Source organism: Aspergillus luchuensis, chromosome 1 (assembly GCF_016861625.1).
Source record: "Aspergillus luchuensis IFO 4308 DNA, chromosome 1, nearly complete sequence".
NCBI classification, from domain to species: domain Eukaryota; kingdom Fungi; phylum Ascomycota; class Eurotiomycetes; order Eurotiales; family Aspergillaceae; genus Aspergillus; species Aspergillus luchuensis.
Genome location: NC_054849.1, coordinates 5,185,167 through 5,202,596, shown reverse-complemented (window position 1 = coordinate 5,202,596; position 17,430 = coordinate 5,185,167). Strand labels below are relative to the sequence as shown.

Here is a 17,430-nt window from a genome sequence, read left to right as displayed (position 1 = left end):
CGTGAATTGGATATGTTTGATGTCGGTTGGAGTTCAGGCGTGCGTATATGCCATATGCAGCTGATCACTGTTATGGTTCTGCATATGGCTTCATTTTTCACATACGGTTAATGTTCATTGTTGTGGATAGTATAATACCATTCTGCTAATCCCGAGAAATATAACATAAGATACAACAAACTGATTATGGACATGACCATGGCCACACCCTTACCATAATTGAGCTCATTCCCCATCATCAACCACATACACACAACCCACCCTCCATCCCCCTCCCCCTCCCAAGATCCCAGAATAGTCATGTTCACCCCCTAACCGCCCTAATCGCCCTCCCCGCCTCAACATAATCAAACTCCCCCATCGACCTCGAAAACGCCACATCCTGAGGTCCCGGACACCCCCCACCATCACGATACCCCCCAGGACAGAGGAAACTATGCGGGAAGCCCAAATCAAAGGGATACGCGGCATCAATATCCTTCACATCATCCGCAGTAAGTTCCAGACTTAACGCCTGCACATTCTCCTCGAGCTGCTCGACCGTCCGTCCACCAATGATGGGGAAAAGGTAGGGTGTTTTCTGCAACACGTAGGCAATAGCCACGCTCGTCACAGAAACCCCCTCTCCATGACGCTTGGCAATGGTATCCAACACCAACGAAACCTGTTCTTCGTGGCCGGTAAGTAGGTGCGAGAAGTTTCGAACTCTCTTCGAAGCAGAGTCCTTGTTGGGGGAGCGGATGTATCCTAGTATCCAGCACATATCATACAATTAGCAACCACACCACATACCCCAAACCCAAAGCGAATAAGGTAATAAGGGAAAAAATACTAACCATTCCCCAACACCCCCCAAACACAAACCCCCATCCCCTCATCCCTACACAACGGAATAACCTCCCTCTCCAAATCCCTACACGTAGCCCCATACCGACCCTGATAAACACTGAACCCGCGGAGCCCATGCACCCTCGCATACATATTCGCCTTGCTGACAACCCACCCCGGCGCATCACTAATCCCCAGGTAGAGTACCTTCCCCTGCGCGACGAGATGGTTGAGCGATTGCATCAATTCCTCCACGTTCGTGGAGTAATCCCATGCGTGCACGTAGAACACGTCGATGTAGGTGGTTTGCAGTCGCCGGAGGGATTCGTCGATGGAGACGCGCATGGATTTGGTGCCGTTGCCGCCGAAGTTACTTTCTTGGATTGAACCTTTCTGGTTGGGGGGGATAGGGGACAGGGTGTATTTCGTTGCGATGACCATCTCCGAGCGACGGGTTGGTGAGCGTGTCGCCATCCATTCGCCGATCCATTCCTCCGATTGACCTGCTTGGTAGGCGTTTGCGGTGTCGATGAAGTTGCCGCCTAGCGAGTAGAATCTGTCGAGTAGGGCGAAGGCGGAGGATTTGGGGACCGCGCCGAGTCGGTCGCTCCAGGTTGTGCCGAGCGACATGCCGCCGAGTTGGAGGGGGGAGATCCGGATGGAGGAGGTGGGGGAGAGGTGGCGGTGGTGGGAGAGGGGGGATTCATTCTTTCTTGGAGATGGGGGAGTGGTGGTGGTGGTGGTGGGTGAGGACATTGTTGTTGTAGTGTATACTTTGGAGTAAAAGAGGGGGTGGATTTGTAGTAGAGTGTGTAGTGGGATGGTGGAAATGTGAGTGATCGAGGTATAGTATGAAGTGGCTCTTTTGTACCTTTTATAGTTCCATGATATACGAGTTTTGCTTGTATAGTATATTATATCAGAGGTTGAGCACTCGGTGATAACTGTCTCCGCGGATATCCGGACTTAGGGTTTTGGAGGCCGCAGATACCATCCCTATCTCCATGGCTGAATACCTTCACACACCATGACCATGATATCCCCCATTACATACTCTCCGGACTTATTGCCCAGAAACCGAGTATCTACTTCATACACCATTATCATGAGATGTTTCATTCTATACAGCTACTCCGGACTTATCTCTCCAGAAACCGATAATCACAGAATAAGCCCTACCTAGAGTATTTCCTACTTACAGAACCACCTTCCCAGCACCACCAGGCAACTCCACCCGAAACAGCCCAAACGGCCTCTCCCTCTCCTGCCTCCACAGCTGATTCTCCGTGAAATACAAATACCCTCTACCCTCTCCCTCCGTCCCATTCCCAGTTCCTCCCAAAGTCACGATACTCATCGTATCCGTCCACCCCATCCTCGGATCTCTCACAAACGTCTCCACGCTGCCATTCCCAGGGTACACCACATTAATCGCATTCGACTCGAAGCTCCCCACATAAATCCGTCCTTCCGAATCGGTCTCATACCCATCACTAACTCCCTTCTGAACTATCTTGGTCACGCTCTTTACAGCCTTGGCCCGTCCCGCAGAGGAACCATCCCGCAAGACAGCAGTAGGAACAGAGTAAATGTCCCGTCCACTGACAACACCAAAGTAGAGCGTCTCGCCATCGGCTGAAAGTGCAATTCCGTCAGTCCCTGTGGAGACATCGACCACGTCGCCCCAGATAAAGGCGCGGAAGTCGGGCTCTGCTTTCGTTATAGCTAGCCCGTCCAGCTGTCGCCAGGCTTTGCCGGTGCCGAGATCGACTACGATCAGGCCGTTGCGGCCTTCTGGGCTGGAGTCGGTTAAGTAGGCGATGCCTTCGCCGGAGGTGTTGGGGAGGGTGGGGCGGAGGTCGAAGCGGACGTCGTTGGGGTACTATTATTCATTCTTTGGTTAGATATGTAGTGATGACTATACTGGATAATGGAAGAGGGGCATACAGAGTTTGGGTAGACGGCATCCTTCGGGAAGAGAATCGTCTTGAACACTTTATTCGTGGCCAGATCTACCCCGACTAGTTTCGGACCACCATATGAAGATAGCAGGAGGGTATTGTTAGCCGTGGTAGCGCGGCCAGTGTCGAGGATCCAGAGACGGTCTTTGGCGTCGACCACTACGCTTTGGACGCTGATGAGATGATCTGCGTAGTTGACCGTTGTCTAGTACATATCGATATTAGACAAACATATAGTATTACTGGTAGGGAGGAGACAAACTGCCGGAGAAGTAGAGTAATTTACAGCCCCTCCAGGAGGGTAGTTAAACTCCGCAGAAGGATACGGCACTTCGGTCGTCGAGTCCGTAAGCTCAGCTACCTGGTAGAGGGTGTTGTTGGCGTCCAGGCCCAGAGGGTAGCAGGAGAACATGCGCCCCGTGGAGGATACAGCGATGCCGGTGGGGAACTGGTCATAGTACTGATGGACTAGCTCCAGCGAGGGCCCGTATACTCCGGAATCGTGGGCCAGGCCGTTGACATGGCTGGCTACAAGGAATGGTAGCAGCGGGATTATAGAGATATGCATTTGGAGTTGGATAATTGATTGATAAGATTGAGAGGTAACCTGTGGACAATAAATACGCTGTTGCTTGAACGAGGGGTATAATTATGACGAGATGTGTTTACCCAGACAGGTTTAAGCTCCGCACGGGTGGTTGCAGACGCCATGGAAGGAGCAGCGAGCTAATTTAGATTAAGATTCTTCAGGGACAGGTCGTGGCCAGTAGGATTAGTTCTCTTGGACATATTAGAGTGGTTTATTCATGATATATTACCAACTAAAGGGTTTTCTAAACTAGATACGATGACGTCGTACGCTCGGGATATATATCCACACATATCCGTGACCTACTGATACTTTACACCCTACCTAATACAAACACCTGCCCCTACACAAAACATACTAGCACAATACTACTCATCATCGTGAATCTGCTCGTATAAAAGTTTTCCAATAACCATAACAGACACATTCAGCTTGATAGAACTTACAAGCCACTGTAGCATCCCACGGCGCGCAACCTACTAACAAAAACCACACGACTTCCACAATACTCGTCCCATTCCAAGACCGAGTCGAGTAGAGAGATGACCACAGTAAGTTACTCACGTAACAAGACGCCTGCATATTTCCATCCTAGCACTAAGCCAGAGTCAGTAAGTCAGTCATCCACCTTCCTTCCATCATCGATCACGATATAGCCAGATGAGCGAACGACCTACGCCCAGTTAACAGATACTAAATTAGTACTACTTGGTACCTGTCATCTTACGGACCAAGGTTAACGTCAACTTGTGGTTGGTCGTATGCTGATTGATAATATATAACGAAGAGCGATATATATATCTATCTATATATCTAAGTCGACTGAGCTGGTAGGGATAGTGGCTGTTTAGTTTAATAACATATATACGGAGTACTGACAGTAGTGATAAACATATTCCGCTCTGATTTGCAATTGCTATGTAATTGAGAGAGGGGACGTACAATATATAAGGTGTAGGAGGGTGCATGGAGTGACCGGGGTGTAATATGGCATCATGGGAGTTGAGACAAAGAGGAAAAATGGGATTACAGTGTCATCGCGAAAGAGTAAAATGACATGTGCTGGTAGAGTATCAGTGAGAGTTACTTTCTGTTCTGGAATGGATGTGACAGAACCTACGCTGCAGCGGAATGTGTCAACTACATTAAGCTTACTGCAAATCATGTATACAAACAGCATAAGCTACATCCATTATCCTAAGTACAACAAGGCCATGCCAATACATCATTTTCAAGAGGCCATTCCATCATTGCATAATCCATCAGATACAAAAAGCTCGAAGGTCAGGTCATGTCATAAGGATCGTCGAGAAAAGTTTCTCACCCAGTTGCCCGGCAACCTTATTCGGGAAGGTATCCCGTGGATCATACCCGGCGGAACAAACCAGCGGGTACAACACGGGAGCTAAACCGAATGGGGAAGGTGGATGTTGTGGGCTTACAGGCGGGAAGCGTGGACCACCTTGTAGTCGACGACCAGCTCGCGACCACCATCGTTGATGACCAGGGCGCGGACGCTGCCACGGCCATCCTCGAAGGCCTCGCGGATGCGGCGGAACAGGTGACCCTGGGGCACCACGGGCAGACCCTGCTTGACATCACCGGTCTCGGTCATGGCGACCAGGCGGCCGTCATCACGGAGGTCCAGGATGCGGTAGGTCTTGTAGACAGGGCCGAGCATGGTCTGGACCACGACGGAAGGAGAGGGGTTGGAGACGAAGCTGGACTCCTCCTGGAGTTCACGGGTGAACAGGTCGACACCCAGGTAGCGGTGCTGGCCGGTCTGGGGGGAGACCGAGATGCGGATCACCTGGCAGGGACGGCCCTGAAGGATCAGGATGTCGCCGATGCGGATGAAGTGGCAGGGGATCGGCACGGTCTCGGCGGTCGAGGAGCTGCCACCGGCACGGGGCTCAACGATACGGACATCCTCGCGGACGCCTTCACGGAAACGAACTGGACCGCCTTCGTCAGCGACGACTACGTCCTGGCGGTCGTGGTGACCGTGAGGGTGCATGATGCGGTCGGCAGCGCGCTCCACACCACGACGGAAGGAGTGATAGTTACCGTCGTCGTCGTAGTAACCCATCTTGCGAGAAGGAGGGGAATCAATGACAGTCTTGGTCTTGAGAACCTTCACAGAGTTCGAGCTGCTAGGAGACTCGGGAACCGGCTCAACGTTCTGTTGACGGCGGCTGTAGGGGTCGCGGGGGTAGGAGTCGACAGGCTTAGACTGGTAAGCACGGTCGTACGAGACGTCAAACTCGGACTGCTTGAACTGGCGGTCGTACGAAACGTCCCTAGACTGCTGGCGAGGACCAGAGAAGGAATCTACCGAAGCTTGAGAGCGGCGGTCGTACGAAGAGGCAGGAACGTCGTAGGTAGGATTATTAACCCGACGACGATACTCGCGCTCAGTGATGTCAAGCTGGTTCTGGAGAGCCTGATCGTAGGTGGGTTGACGGTCTTGGAAACGGACCGACGGTTCACGATAACTATGGATGCGTCAGAGAAGAGGAACTAATGCAATAGTCATGTATGAAGGGGCGGGTGGAGGTCCAATGGGGTAATAGGTAGGTAGACCAACAGCAAGCACGCAAGCACGCAAGCAAGCAGGCAAGGGGATGTGATGTATAGTAGGGTTGGGGTATGGATTGAGGGGAACGTGTGATGATTGGGTGGAACAGGACTTAATACTTTTGATGGGAGGGTGGTATGTGGGAAGGGGAAGCTTAAGCTGGGACCACAAGTGGGTGGGAATGCAATGGATGGGGTGGGAAGAAATAGGAAAAAGGGAAAGGGAAAAGAGGAAAACAGGAAAGCAAGAGGAAGTAGAAGAGGAAATGAGAAGAGGGTTGGGGAAGAGAGGCTTGTTTGTTTTGGTGCCACGTAAGAAGGAAGTGGAGGACGCGACTAGTAGTGAAGCCACGGCCAGACACCGCTTCTTGTCGCTCTCCACTTGGGCTGGAGTGGATGTGGTGCCCCGTGCCAATCCTATGCCCCAGCCAGGCAGCCACCGGGAAAAAACAAAACAAAAACAGTAATGAAAAAAAAGAAAACAAACCAAAAATAATAACCATGTAAATAAAGGGAAAAAAAAGTGGGAAAAATCCAAAAAATAGTGGCTTACCGTTCACGCGCTAGATCAACTTGGGGATACCGAGGAGCAGCAGAGGAAGCAGCAGCACCAACGGGGGGGATAGTCTCAACACGCTCGTCGAATCGAACAGTATTGACAGTAGTAGTCACGTCCTCCTCACGGAAAGCAGAAGGAGCACCGGGTCTAGGACGGTAACGATCCTGTTCAACAAAAGCTGAAGCAGAAGAAGCGTGAAGGTCGACTTCTTCCTTTCCGTAGACACGGGGGTCCGGGAGAGGAGCAGAGGTTCGAGTATCTTCCCGTTCGACGTGCGAAGTGCGATCGAGATTGACTTCTTCCTCTACTCTGGCAGGCGCCGCGAGAGTAGCTTCAGGAACAGCGTCACTCCGGTACGACGACGGGAAGACACTGAAGGGGATGGGGACGCGGGCGTCGAAGTCCAGATTGGCTGTCCTTCGGGCGTCTCTTCTCGAATGCCTTTCGAACTGTTGGGCAACAACTCGAAAGACGAGACAAGAAAAGACTTGTTACGGGGAAGAAGAAGTCTTTCTCGGGGGGAGTACGTGGGGTAGGAATTGAGACGATACTTTGTGATCGATCTCAAATCAAGCGGAGAATTCCTGGGGTAGAGGAATGTAAGATAAGCTTAAGCTTAAGAAAGAAAGGGGGGGAAGAATGGAATGGAAGAAGTAGAAGGTGGAGAGAGGAGGGGGATGAGGATAGAAAGAGAAGAGGAGAGAGAGAAGAGAACAGCTTGATGACGAGGAGGAAAAGACGGTGTTGAAGTAGCTGGAGATACGCGTTTGTTTACCGCGCCTTGCCGGATTGGGGCCATGTTTACAGTCCACTGAGTGCTTCAGCTCTCCAAACTTTACTTACGACTCACTCTTCCGTATCTACAGTAGAACAGTGACTGACTATCTGGTATCTACTGGAATAATCATCCTGCCCCCCTCCGCCCCTTCCAGCCTCCTGCGGGATGTACAATCTAATGATGGGGGGAGGTTTATCCCGAGGTTCCTAATCTCCTCTCCATCCACGGTCGGCGATTGATCGCATCCACGGTTCCCGCCCGCGTGTTCCAATTGCTGGCTATTTGTAGGGTCCCTTTCACACTCGCATTGACGCCATCGTTGAGACCGATCACAGTAGTTTGATCGATAGCTCCATTTCCCACTGACTCCAACGCATCGCCCGTGAAGCAAGTAAGTACTACAGTTAGTCTGTCTCCACTCGGCACCACATCCTTCACATGCAGCTGGGTTCATTTCGCATTCACACCATATTAATCTCATCACCCACGAGGCTGGCCAGCCGCCCCCAGCCGAGTCCCCATGGCAACAACCTCGATCGGACAATCTGGATCCCGCTGAGCTCCAACCGATCGTCGCCCAATGCTTTTCCTTGCCGATATTGCTGCTTTTCGTTCATTATTCAGAAACCCAAACCCCATCTCTTTGGTGCCGGTTCCCTGAGAAACCATGAGATGATTAGAGAGTCAATTCATCTCCCTCTCTTCTCTTTTTTTGCCACCTCCTCTTCTCCCTCTCGATTGATCCCGATGCGTGGAGCTGACTCGCCTGGAGCTTCCCCCATCGACCATCCAGCTTGCTCTTCGCCCAGCACGGCTTGCTGCAGCTGTGCGCCGTGCTCATCGTGTTGTCCCGCCATTGGCGAATTGAGCTTCGTTGCTCCCCAGCCGGTCTCACTTCTCGTCTCCACTCCGGCCAAGCTCTGAGTGTCTCAATTCCCAGCCATTCGCCCGTGCTTGACCAGCCTCTCGCTCGGCTTGATCGTAGGTGCAGTCGATGGGCTCGGGCGGGCGCCAGCCTGCCGATTTTCCTTGACCCTGCCTGATCCCAGCTCCTGTTCGTTGCTCTGAGCTTCCTCGGCTGGTTGCAACAAATGGGTCTAGGCGCTCCCAGCGGGAAACTAATACCCGTCGGTTCGAGGCCATTGCTGCCTAGCCTGTTTGCTCTGTGACTGCTCATCTCCGGTCGCTTCCTGGGTTCCTGGGTGAACCGGGAGCTCCGTAGTGTTGTGCCCGCCATCGCCGTGGAGGACGCGTCCGAATAATCTGCCGCATCGATTACTCGTGCTGCACACAAGGTTACAGCCGTCGGACAATAATCTGCAGAGGGACCTCTCACATGCTGACTCTCCACCTGCTCTTCAGCCTGCTCTTTTCCCCTCCCTGGTCACCACTTTGCAACTCAAACAGAAGAAAGATGCATATCTACAAGAAGAATAACAATGCGAGAGAATATGAGCCAAACGTAGTGTAGATCTCATATAGATATTGATTATGTAAGTTATCGGCCATGGCCTGTCACCTCTTCTCGGCCGCTCGGCCGGAATGGCAACCTAAACGAGGGTATCAATCAAGTCCAAAATGAAATCCCAAATGTTCAAACAATACCCCATCTCTGAGCGCCGAGTAGTCCGTATTCTCGTCAGGCCTTATCAACCCATCTGCCCCAATGTTTCTTGCTTCCTATTGCGCCGTGTCGCTGCCCATTTCCAGACATCATCTGCGATGGCTGGCAGTCGCCATGATTATGAATTAGGTCAGATCGTAACAAATCAACAAGCTATTACAACGCATATTTTCAACACAGACATCGAAGAGAAGAAATGACAGGATGAAGATAGCAACACCAGGTATTAGATCGTATGTATATATATATGAGAAGAGAAGGTTCGCTTCACTTCAATCGCGCAGGCCAAACGCCTTCCGGAGTCGGGGAAATCGTTTTTTGCGTCCTGAAGATGAGATCGGTACGTCCGCCACGTTGGTCGGCCGTCCCAAACTCTTGTCCGCAGTCACGCCAGTCGAAGGATTCACATTCTCTTTGACGGATCCCTGAGAAGGTGAAACAACCGTACTGCCGTTCCGAGGAGTTTCATCGACGGTGGCTAGTCGCTCTGCAGGGCCATTCGCAGGAAGGGGTGAGCCCGCCCGAGTCTCCTTCCGATCGGAGCGCAATGGCCAGTTGTCGCTGCGAGAGGACCGCTGCGAAGGCCTGCGAAGCAGCTTGGATGGGGGTGGGGGCGGATTAGTCGCCGTGATGGTCGTCACGATATTCGACTCGGCCCCGGGAAAGGGAGATTCCCCTCGTGCTTGCTCTTGATCCACTCGGGGCCGCTCTGCAGGCCCTCCGTTGCGTACGGGACTGTCTAGCCCGGGCTTGACTAAGCCTCTATCCAGAGGGGACTTCGACTTTCGAATGCTGAAACGCTTGAGTAGTCCAGGCTTCCGACCACGATTAGGTTGGCGCAGGAATTCGTCGAGCTCCTCCTCCGTCATCCCGCGATTTTTAGCTACAGCAGCTAGTGCAGGGTCCCGAGATGTGCTCGGCTTCGCTGGGGACTGCGGATTGGCTAGCGGGGGTGCACGATGGTCCTCATCTGAGCTGTCTTCCAGTTCTGTCGAATCGCCGTCGTGCGTTCCCTGCCGACGAGGAATACCCCGGACGGGTCGCATGGCATTCGGGCTTCGCTGTTCATCATCGCTGGAATCTTCGTACCGATGACGTGACCTCCAGGCCTCGTACCCCTCATCGTCAGAGTCCGAGTCAGGGAACCGGGAAGCGAAACCACCGCCCGGCACCTTTGTGAGTTTGGACTTTTGAGCCTTGTTGTTGGAGAAGAACGAGGGCTTCTCACGTTTGGGAGCATTTGCCCGTAAGGTTGTTCGCATGGTGCCAAACCCAGATTCGGAGGACACCGGGCGGGTATCCACTGGCGGGGACGTTGCTCTGTTAGAGGCCAAGCGACCTGGAGTACTTCGCATGGTCCGTCTCATGGTGTAGTTGGAGTCTGCGCGCGCAGGCCGGCCAGCCCGCTTGAAGCTGCTGGACGAATCACTGCCGCTGGATAGCGGTCTTGGTGACGCGGGCGAAGTCTTGCCGTTAATGTGCGACGTACGGCTCACGTCCTGTGAGTCGGCAAGAGCTGGGCTCCATGAAACCGGCCGTCTCCGGGAATTGTCTGGAGTAGGCCGCTGCCTTACACTAGGTGGTTCGGGCTGGGATGCCAACTGCCAATTTACAGCTGACCCATTCACTGCGCGCGGTGCCTTGTTACCAGGCATTGCGTCGCTACTTCCTACCAGCATGGAATGCCTGGCTGGACGAACAGCGACCGAAGAGGAACGTGAACTGTCGGCTTGAGAAGAGCTTCGTCTGTTCTTCGGCTCGATCGGAAACGGGGGATAAGGTGACGAAAACGGAAGAGGCTCGTGGGGAGATCCGGGGGATTCTGGGATCGGCTCCATAACCTTATCCGGGAACGTAGTCACCGTGCGTGCAATTTGACATGTTTGAGGTATATCTGGCCAGTCGGTAGACGGTGAGTGAGACCGCCCTGCGCCACCAGTCTCTGCAGGTATCTTGGTTGCGCTCTTGGGAGCCGAAGTAGCAGCTGTTTCATCGTCCACGATGGCGTTGATCGACCCGAAGCCATTGCCTTCGGTTCCTTCCTCAGCATCACTATAGATACTGTCGCCCGACTCGTCACCGCTTTCGTCATCGGCAGGGCCTATGGTGGCATTGTTGGTAGCGTCCGTGGGATCCTCCTTCGCCTTCATTTTACCATGGGCTTTAGAGTCGAACTCCAACGACGAGCGAGGGAAACCCCCAGGAACCTCATACCACTCGAGACTCCGACGCTCCTTCTCAAACATTGGAGACGCCGGCTGGACCATAATATTGGGTACTGCCAAAGTCGTCTCTGCGGTACGCTCCTGCTCAGCATGAGAAGAAACATCAACCGTCCCCGTAGGAATTTCTGGCTGATTCGTTTCACTAGCAAAATGACTCTCCTGTGGCGATTTCTCCGCCTCAGATTCGCTTTCGGCTGCATTCGCAAGCATGAGCGGCGCCACGCGGGGCTCTGCTTCCTTCGATTGATTTTCGGTCAGAAGGCCCCCAATAGCGTGGTCATTGGAGAAAGACCACTTCAGTGCTTCCGCAGGCGAGTCAGACGACGTTGTTGACTCGTTGTCGCTCAACTCAGGCACGGATTTCTCTTGGGACTCACCATCCCGACCAGCCCGTATACTGCCGAAAGACGGGAGAGCTCGCCGCGGCTTCAGCACTTCGTCAAACTCAGTATTTAGCGGCATTGGTTTCTTCTTCCCGCCAAACCAATGAGTCTTTGATTTGGGCTTCTCGGGCAGCGGCTCAGGAGACGTTTCTTCCGGCGATGTTGGTGGACTTGCAGCAACCCCCACCACCTCCGCCTCGTCATCGAAACTGACCTTAATTGGCTTCCTCCGGATTCCTGGTTTGGACCCTTCGTCGGAAGCTGCCGAGGTCCCATCAGATAGCTCGCTCAGCGGTGGTCCCGGCCGGAGAACGGATTCAGTCCGCCCCTCCGGAGAAAGTGAGGTCTTGCGCGGAGTCTTCATAGCGGACTTGGCAGGTGACAGGGACCGAGGGGGAGGTTGGTGCAGCTGCTCGCCGGCAAAGGCTGCCACCAGCAAGTGACGGGAAAAGTGCGCAGATCTGCCCGGACTGCCTGACTGGCGAATGTCTGACGGCTGGCTATCCTGGCCAGTCTCGGTGGTTTGTGTGGGCAGCTTGGGACTTATGGGCGGGCTGAGTAATTGATCCTTGCTTCTATCGGGTGTGGGTGGGAATGCGACCGTCGGTTGCGTATCGGGCGTCACACTGCCGCCTCGGGGTGGAACAGGCCGCTGTTTAGGAATATTTGACTCGGCACGTTCCTCGCCCTGGGCATCCTCAGGTACTGTGGAAGGTCGTTTTACTAGATGCGGGCGGACTGGCTGCTTGTGTTCTGGGGGAGCAGCAGGCTGACTAGAGGCCTGGTCGGGGACTGTCTGCTCGCGAGGGGCAGCGATGCGAGGGGCCGCAGAAACCGGGGGTTGGGTGTGAGTGACATCTTGTACCCGGGGCACCACCGCAGCCTGCGCAGCGGCTACTGCAGTGCCGGAGGACTGTGCACCACGACCAGGGCTGCCCGGGGACATGCCCATGCTCTTCGTCGCTCGGACCGATCGAGGACTGGCATTCTTGACTTTGGGAGATTCGGGCGAGGATAGCTGACCCGCAAGTGAGATGCTCGCGGAAGCATCGCGCCTATCCAATGCATTGATAGACCCGTCCGGGGAATTTGGCCTAGAGTGCATCGGATAGGAGAAATTGACGGAATTCCGACTTGTTGGTCGTCGAAGCTCGGGAGACGGGGTCGACCCTGGCGCGCGCATAGCGGGCTGGGTAGCCAAACCGCGATCAACGCTCATGCCTCGTCCTGCCGGTGTCTTCCCACGAGGGCTGGGTCGCTGCGACGGCCCGACACTGGCCGAACGATGGGCATTACTATTTCGTGCGGAGTATACTTGAGGGATGGAAGGAAGTGGCGGCGCAACCTCGACTGGACCGGAACTGGAGGCCGGGCGTCGCGGTGACTGGTCGCGGAATGTACGGGTGGACATGGAAGCCGAACTATTGGCGCGACGAAGGCCATTCCGACTCGTTGGACGCAGACTGGGTACGCCGCTTGCCTGGGACGAGACCGAGGCCCTCCGCTGCATCATGCGCTTTGTTTGAACATTTTCGACAGAAGTCGGGGTCGGCGTGAGACTGCGGAGGGCGGCGGCAGCGGCGGCAGAGGACAGGCTGCTGGAGGAGGGTTGAGATTTGAGGAAGGCATGGCTTGCGGCGGATTGGGCGGATTGCGAGGAGGAGGCAGAGAGAGGATGCTGGGCGTGTCAATGGGGATGATGAAGGTCAAGAGGACCGGCGGAATAGGAGACTCACCTGATGCTGAGAGGAGCTCCTCTTTCTGCGGAACATGGCTCAGGCGGTGCCCGAGGCCGGAGAGGAGGAAGTTGCAATTAATTGTAGATTTTTGTAAATCGTAAACGTCGTAGATGCGAGATGAATGGAAAGAGAATAGCAACGAACGGGCGTTGGTATGCGAAGATCGAAAAGTGTTTATTGATGGGCACGAAGGAAAAGGCAGCAAAGCAACGGGGAAGCGAACGAGAGGCGGAGAAAGGGAAAGGAAAGGAGGGCGGCGAGATTAGCGAGGGGAGACGAGCAAGGAGGGGAGGGAGAATGCAGGAGAGGGAATTAAGGATGCAGCTCGGATGCAGGCCGGAGATGAAGAAGAAGTAAGAAGTAGTAGAGAAAGAAGAACAAGAATGAGTGACGCAGCAGTTGGAGGGACAAACAGGAGAAAAAGTAAAGTTTGGCCAAAGAAGCAGAAAGTCGGAAAACAAAGTTGGGCTCTTGCGTCATGGAGCCAAGCCGGATGGATCCTTTTCTTCGTTTGCTTCCCAACTGATTTTCTTCATCTTGATGAACATGAACCCTTTAAACAACTATACTAATCATGAAGAAGATATGTAGACTATAAAGTAACTTAACCTCGGGTCTTTATCCATATTACAAACCATTAATTAACATCTGATCCCCCTCTTTGTCAGAATACTTAACCTTCCCTTTCCCCTCTCCCCTTGAACCTTATACTCCCCATCTCACCCTACTATATTACACATCCATCTAATAACATCATCACCATCACCACCCCAATACAACCATGTCTTCCTCCTCATCACCATCAGTATCCCCCCTCCCCCTTCCCCCCTCCATAACCTCCCGCCTCATCCCAACCACTCCCACCCTAACCACCCACATCCTCGAATCCAACTCCCCCACAACAACAACAACAACAACCACTCCACGCCCCCGCAAACTCATCCTCCTCCTCCACGGCTTCCCCGAACTCGCCTACTCCTGGCGCCACATCCTCCCCCAACTCTCCAACCAAGCCGGTCCGGACTACCACATCGTGGCCCCAGACGGACGCGGCTTCGGGCGCACCACAGGCTGGGAAAAAGACGCCCCCAACTACTCCGACTCGAACCTCACAACCTTCACCGGCCTGTCCTTAGTCCGGGACGTGGTGAGTCTAGTCCACGCACTGGGCTACACCACCGTGGAATGCGTAGTAGGTCATGATGCAGGCGCCGTGACGGCGGCGTTTTGCGCCGTCGCCAGACCCGATATGTTTCGGAGTGTCGTGCTGCTAAGTCATCCGTTTCCGGGGGTTCCGGCTGCCTTTAATCCCCAGGCAAATAATGAGAGTAAGGAAAAAGAAGAAGGAGGAGGAGGGGGAGATATACAAACTGAGCTAAACAACCTCGGTCTAAAACATTATAAATGGTACTACTCTACCGAAAACGCCGGCCGCGAGATGGAGAACCCCGCGCAAGGTCTCCACGAATTCCTACGGGGATACTTTCACCTGAAGAGTGGTTGCTGGGAAGGGAATGACCCTTCGAGCATGGGACCTATTTCCTCGTGGACGGGGGATCAGTTAGCCAGAATGCCGGGGTATTATATCATGCCGGTGGGGTTGAGTATGCCCGACACGGTGGAGGAGATGATGCGGCAGGCGGATGCGGAGGGTGTATCGAAGAGTAAGAAGTGGTTGAGTGATGAGGAGTTGTCGGTGTATGTGGGGGAATATGCGCGTACGGGGTTCCAGGGCGCGTTGAATTGGTATCGGGTGCGGACGACGCCGGAGAGGAAATTTACTTGGGATTGGGAGGTGTTTGCGGGGAGGAGGATTGAGATTCCGTGTGCGTTTGCCTCCGGGGAGAGTGATTGGGGGGTGTATCAGGAGCCTGGGGCGTTGGAGAATATGCGGAATGGGACGAGTTGTGGGTATTTGAGAGAGGTGAGGTTGATTCCTGGGGTGGGGCATTGGGCGCCGCAGGAGGCGCCGGGGGAGGTGGTGGAGGTTATTTTGGGGGTGGTGAGGGGGTTGTAATTATATGTAGCAGGGTGTAGGTAGGAGGTAGAAGTGAGTTGTCGTAGATGTTTAGGGGTTTAGGTATGTGAGATTGATTCGATATATAGTATGTAATGAGTACCATTACCACAACACCATGATGGAACATTAAACATGCAACTTCATTGCAAAACATTGAAATCATCGTCGGCTCACAGCCAAACGGGGTATGGGTATAAGGAGAGTATAAGGGTATGTATGGTAGGTATGTGCCGAGTAACCAGGGAACAAAACAACTTCAGAATACATCATCACATCACATCATGAACAGTCCAAACAACACCATCACCAGCACCGGTACCACGGCGTTCAACCCGGGACTACTCAGCCGCGCCAGTGCACCAGAAGTCGTCAGTGACTTCGAGGCAAAGACATACTTGAAGGCAATGTCGGTTGAGTTGAAGCAGTTGTCTTTTGTCACTTCCTCAACATCCTCAGGTTCAGCGAAGGTGATGTCCACACACTATGGAGTCAGTCAGTATCAATCCCAATGTAGATAAATATATAGAGGGGCTGTTGCATACATCATAAAGAGCAGCACCGTGCTTCGCCGCCAACACCACCTGAATCGTCGCATTATCACCCGGGCTCACACTCATATTGGCCGGCAGCGGCACTTGCGGCATACAGATGGTGCCGGGGTAAGGGTTGTTGGTGGGACCTTCGATTTCAAAGACCGAGAGCATGGGGTTACTCATGTTGGGAGGGACAGTACCCCAGCCGATGTTGATGTAGACGAAGGCCGTCTCATGGCCGCGGAACCAGGCAGGTTGAAGGGCGACAGCACCGCCGGTGACGGGCCATTTCGTGCGATTGCGAGAGGTGGCCATGCCGCCGCCTAAAACAGTCAGTTGTCTACCTTCTCTGAGATAAAGAACAAGGCATGATGGGATACATACAAGGATAGATCCATTGCATTCCATAGGGATAGACGTAGGAGCCGTTCTTCCAAGCGACACCCAGACCGTTGGTCTCTTCGACTGTACCGTTGGTGTGCAGGTTGTTACCTCGATATCCGGGGTAAGTGATGACGGTGTGAGCATTGACCAGGCCTAGCCACAGAAGGGTGAGGGCCGCTGTCCAGCGGGATATCGAGTCGCTGAAGGATCTCATTCTGAGGGAACCAGTGGGTAGACCAATAGAGGGAAGGAGATATAGGAAAGAGGACTTATACGGAGTGCGCCAGAGGAGGTCAGATGGAACAGAAATAACCTCTAGCAACCTCGACTCATCAAGAGGCACACGAAAACAGTCACGGCAAGCGATCCAGCACTGCAGGAAGAAGAATGATCATCATGAAACCAAGCCTTCCAGCAGCTGGGCGGGAGGGAGGGCTGCCATGACTTTTTGAGTCGAGACGAAGAGGCCATGGCCGGTTCCTGCAATGGCGCTCACGGCCACCGGCATAGCGGGGAAGACAAGCGATATGGACGAGTCACAGCGCAATGTGCAATGTGACAACTCCCGCAGGGGACAGCGGCGATTGGGGATGGGATGGGATGAGTGACGGTTCCAACGGCAGAAGTTTAGCTGATAGCAGGACTGGGATCAGACTAGACTACAACTGGGGAGCGCGCGAAGGATTGCAAGAAGCAGATTGGCTGGGTGGATAGACCAGGGAGGCGGGCTGCAAGAGACATCACAGCGACAGGGAGCAGTTCTGGATTGTCATTCGCGGAGAGGCAGCTGCTGGTAGCGCCGAGCAAGGGTTGGGAGAGGGCACGAGAGGGCACAGGAGGAAGCAGAAGAGGGGGAGCGACGGGCGCTATCCGGGCAGGGCGCTTAGAGATCGACTCAGAGGGGCCGATGGGGAGGTGATCGCAGTGTGACGGGACGATCGCATGCAGCTTCTGTCCATTAGTCTCGTTGCAGTTTTTCAGGTAACTATCTCCTTCTGCTAGTATAGCCCCATCTCAGCGCTACGACGGAACTTTCTAATGGTTGTCAACCTTTCACGCTGATTCGCATTATCACCCCGGTTCTAGTTGTGTTGGGGCACGATTTTGCCATAGCCAATCACCTAAGAGGAACACCAAAAACCAACCCTGATATGTCAACGACCTAGTACCTTTGCATTCATTGTTTTGTATGATAACCATTTCTTCCATTTTCAACGGATATACCATGCA

General features: G+C 53.6%; 6 protein-coding genes across 6 annotated transcripts; 1 reads left to right on the top strand and 5 right to left on the bottom strand.

Moving 5' to 3' along the window:
- Positions 1-304: 304 nt before the first annotated feature.
- Positions 305-1,584, bottom strand: AKAW2_11751S (uncharacterized protein; the record flags this gene model as incomplete). The annotated part of the gene is made up of 2 exons (XM_041684270.1): positions 305-747; positions 837-1,584. 2 exons carry the CDS (start codon positions 1,582-1,584, stop codon positions 305-307), a joined length of 1,191 nt encoding a protein of 396 aa, XP_041538471.1.
- A 439-nt stretch (positions 1,585-2,023) lies between these two features.
- AKAW2_11750S (uncharacterized protein) lies at positions 2,024-3,500 on the bottom strand (the record flags this gene model as incomplete). Its single annotated transcript, XM_041684269.1, has 4 exons — positions 2,024-2,710; positions 2,776-2,994; positions 3,052-3,396; positions 3,459-3,500. 4 exons carry the CDS (start codon positions 3,498-3,500, stop codon positions 2,024-2,026), a joined length of 1,293 nt encoding a protein of 430 aa, XP_041538470.1.
- A 1,316-nt stretch (positions 3,501-4,816) lies between these two features.
- Positions 4,817-7,313, bottom strand: hexA (putative Woronin body protein HexA; the record flags this gene model as incomplete). The annotated part of the gene is made up of 4 exons (XM_041684267.1): positions 4,817-5,334; positions 5,446-5,873; positions 6,509-6,963; positions 7,290-7,313. The coding sequence occupies 4 exons, from the start codon at positions 7,311-7,313 to the stop codon at positions 4,817-4,819; spliced, it is 1,425 nt and encodes a 474-aa protein (XP_041538469.1).
- Positions 7,314-9,188: 1,875 nt separating this feature from the next.
- AKAW2_11748S (uncharacterized protein) lies at positions 9,189-13,296 on the bottom strand (the record flags this gene model as incomplete). Its single annotated transcript, XM_041684266.1, has 2 exons — positions 9,189-13,202; positions 13,261-13,296. 2 exons carry the CDS (start codon positions 13,294-13,296, stop codon positions 9,189-9,191), a joined length of 4,050 nt encoding a protein of 1,349 aa, XP_041538468.1.
- A 748-nt stretch (positions 13,297-14,044) lies between these two features.
- On the top strand, positions 14,045-15,280 carry AKAW2_11747A (alpha/beta fold hydrolase; the record flags this gene model as incomplete). The annotated part of the gene is made up of 1 exon (XM_041684265.1): positions 14,045-15,280. The coding sequence occupies one exon, from the start codon at positions 14,045-14,047 to the stop codon at positions 15,278-15,280; it is 1,236 nt and encodes a 411-aa protein (XP_041538467.1).
- Positions 15,281-15,557: 277 nt separating this feature from the next.
- Positions 15,558-16,414, bottom strand: AKAW2_11746S (copper acquisition factor BIM1-like domain-containing protein; the record flags this gene model as incomplete). The annotated part of the gene is made up of 3 exons (XM_041684264.1): positions 15,558-15,764; positions 15,826-16,139; positions 16,201-16,414. 3 exons carry the CDS (start codon positions 16,412-16,414, stop codon positions 15,558-15,560), a joined length of 735 nt encoding a protein of 244 aa, XP_041538466.1.
- Between the last annotated feature and the right edge of the window lie 1,016 nt (positions 16,415-17,430).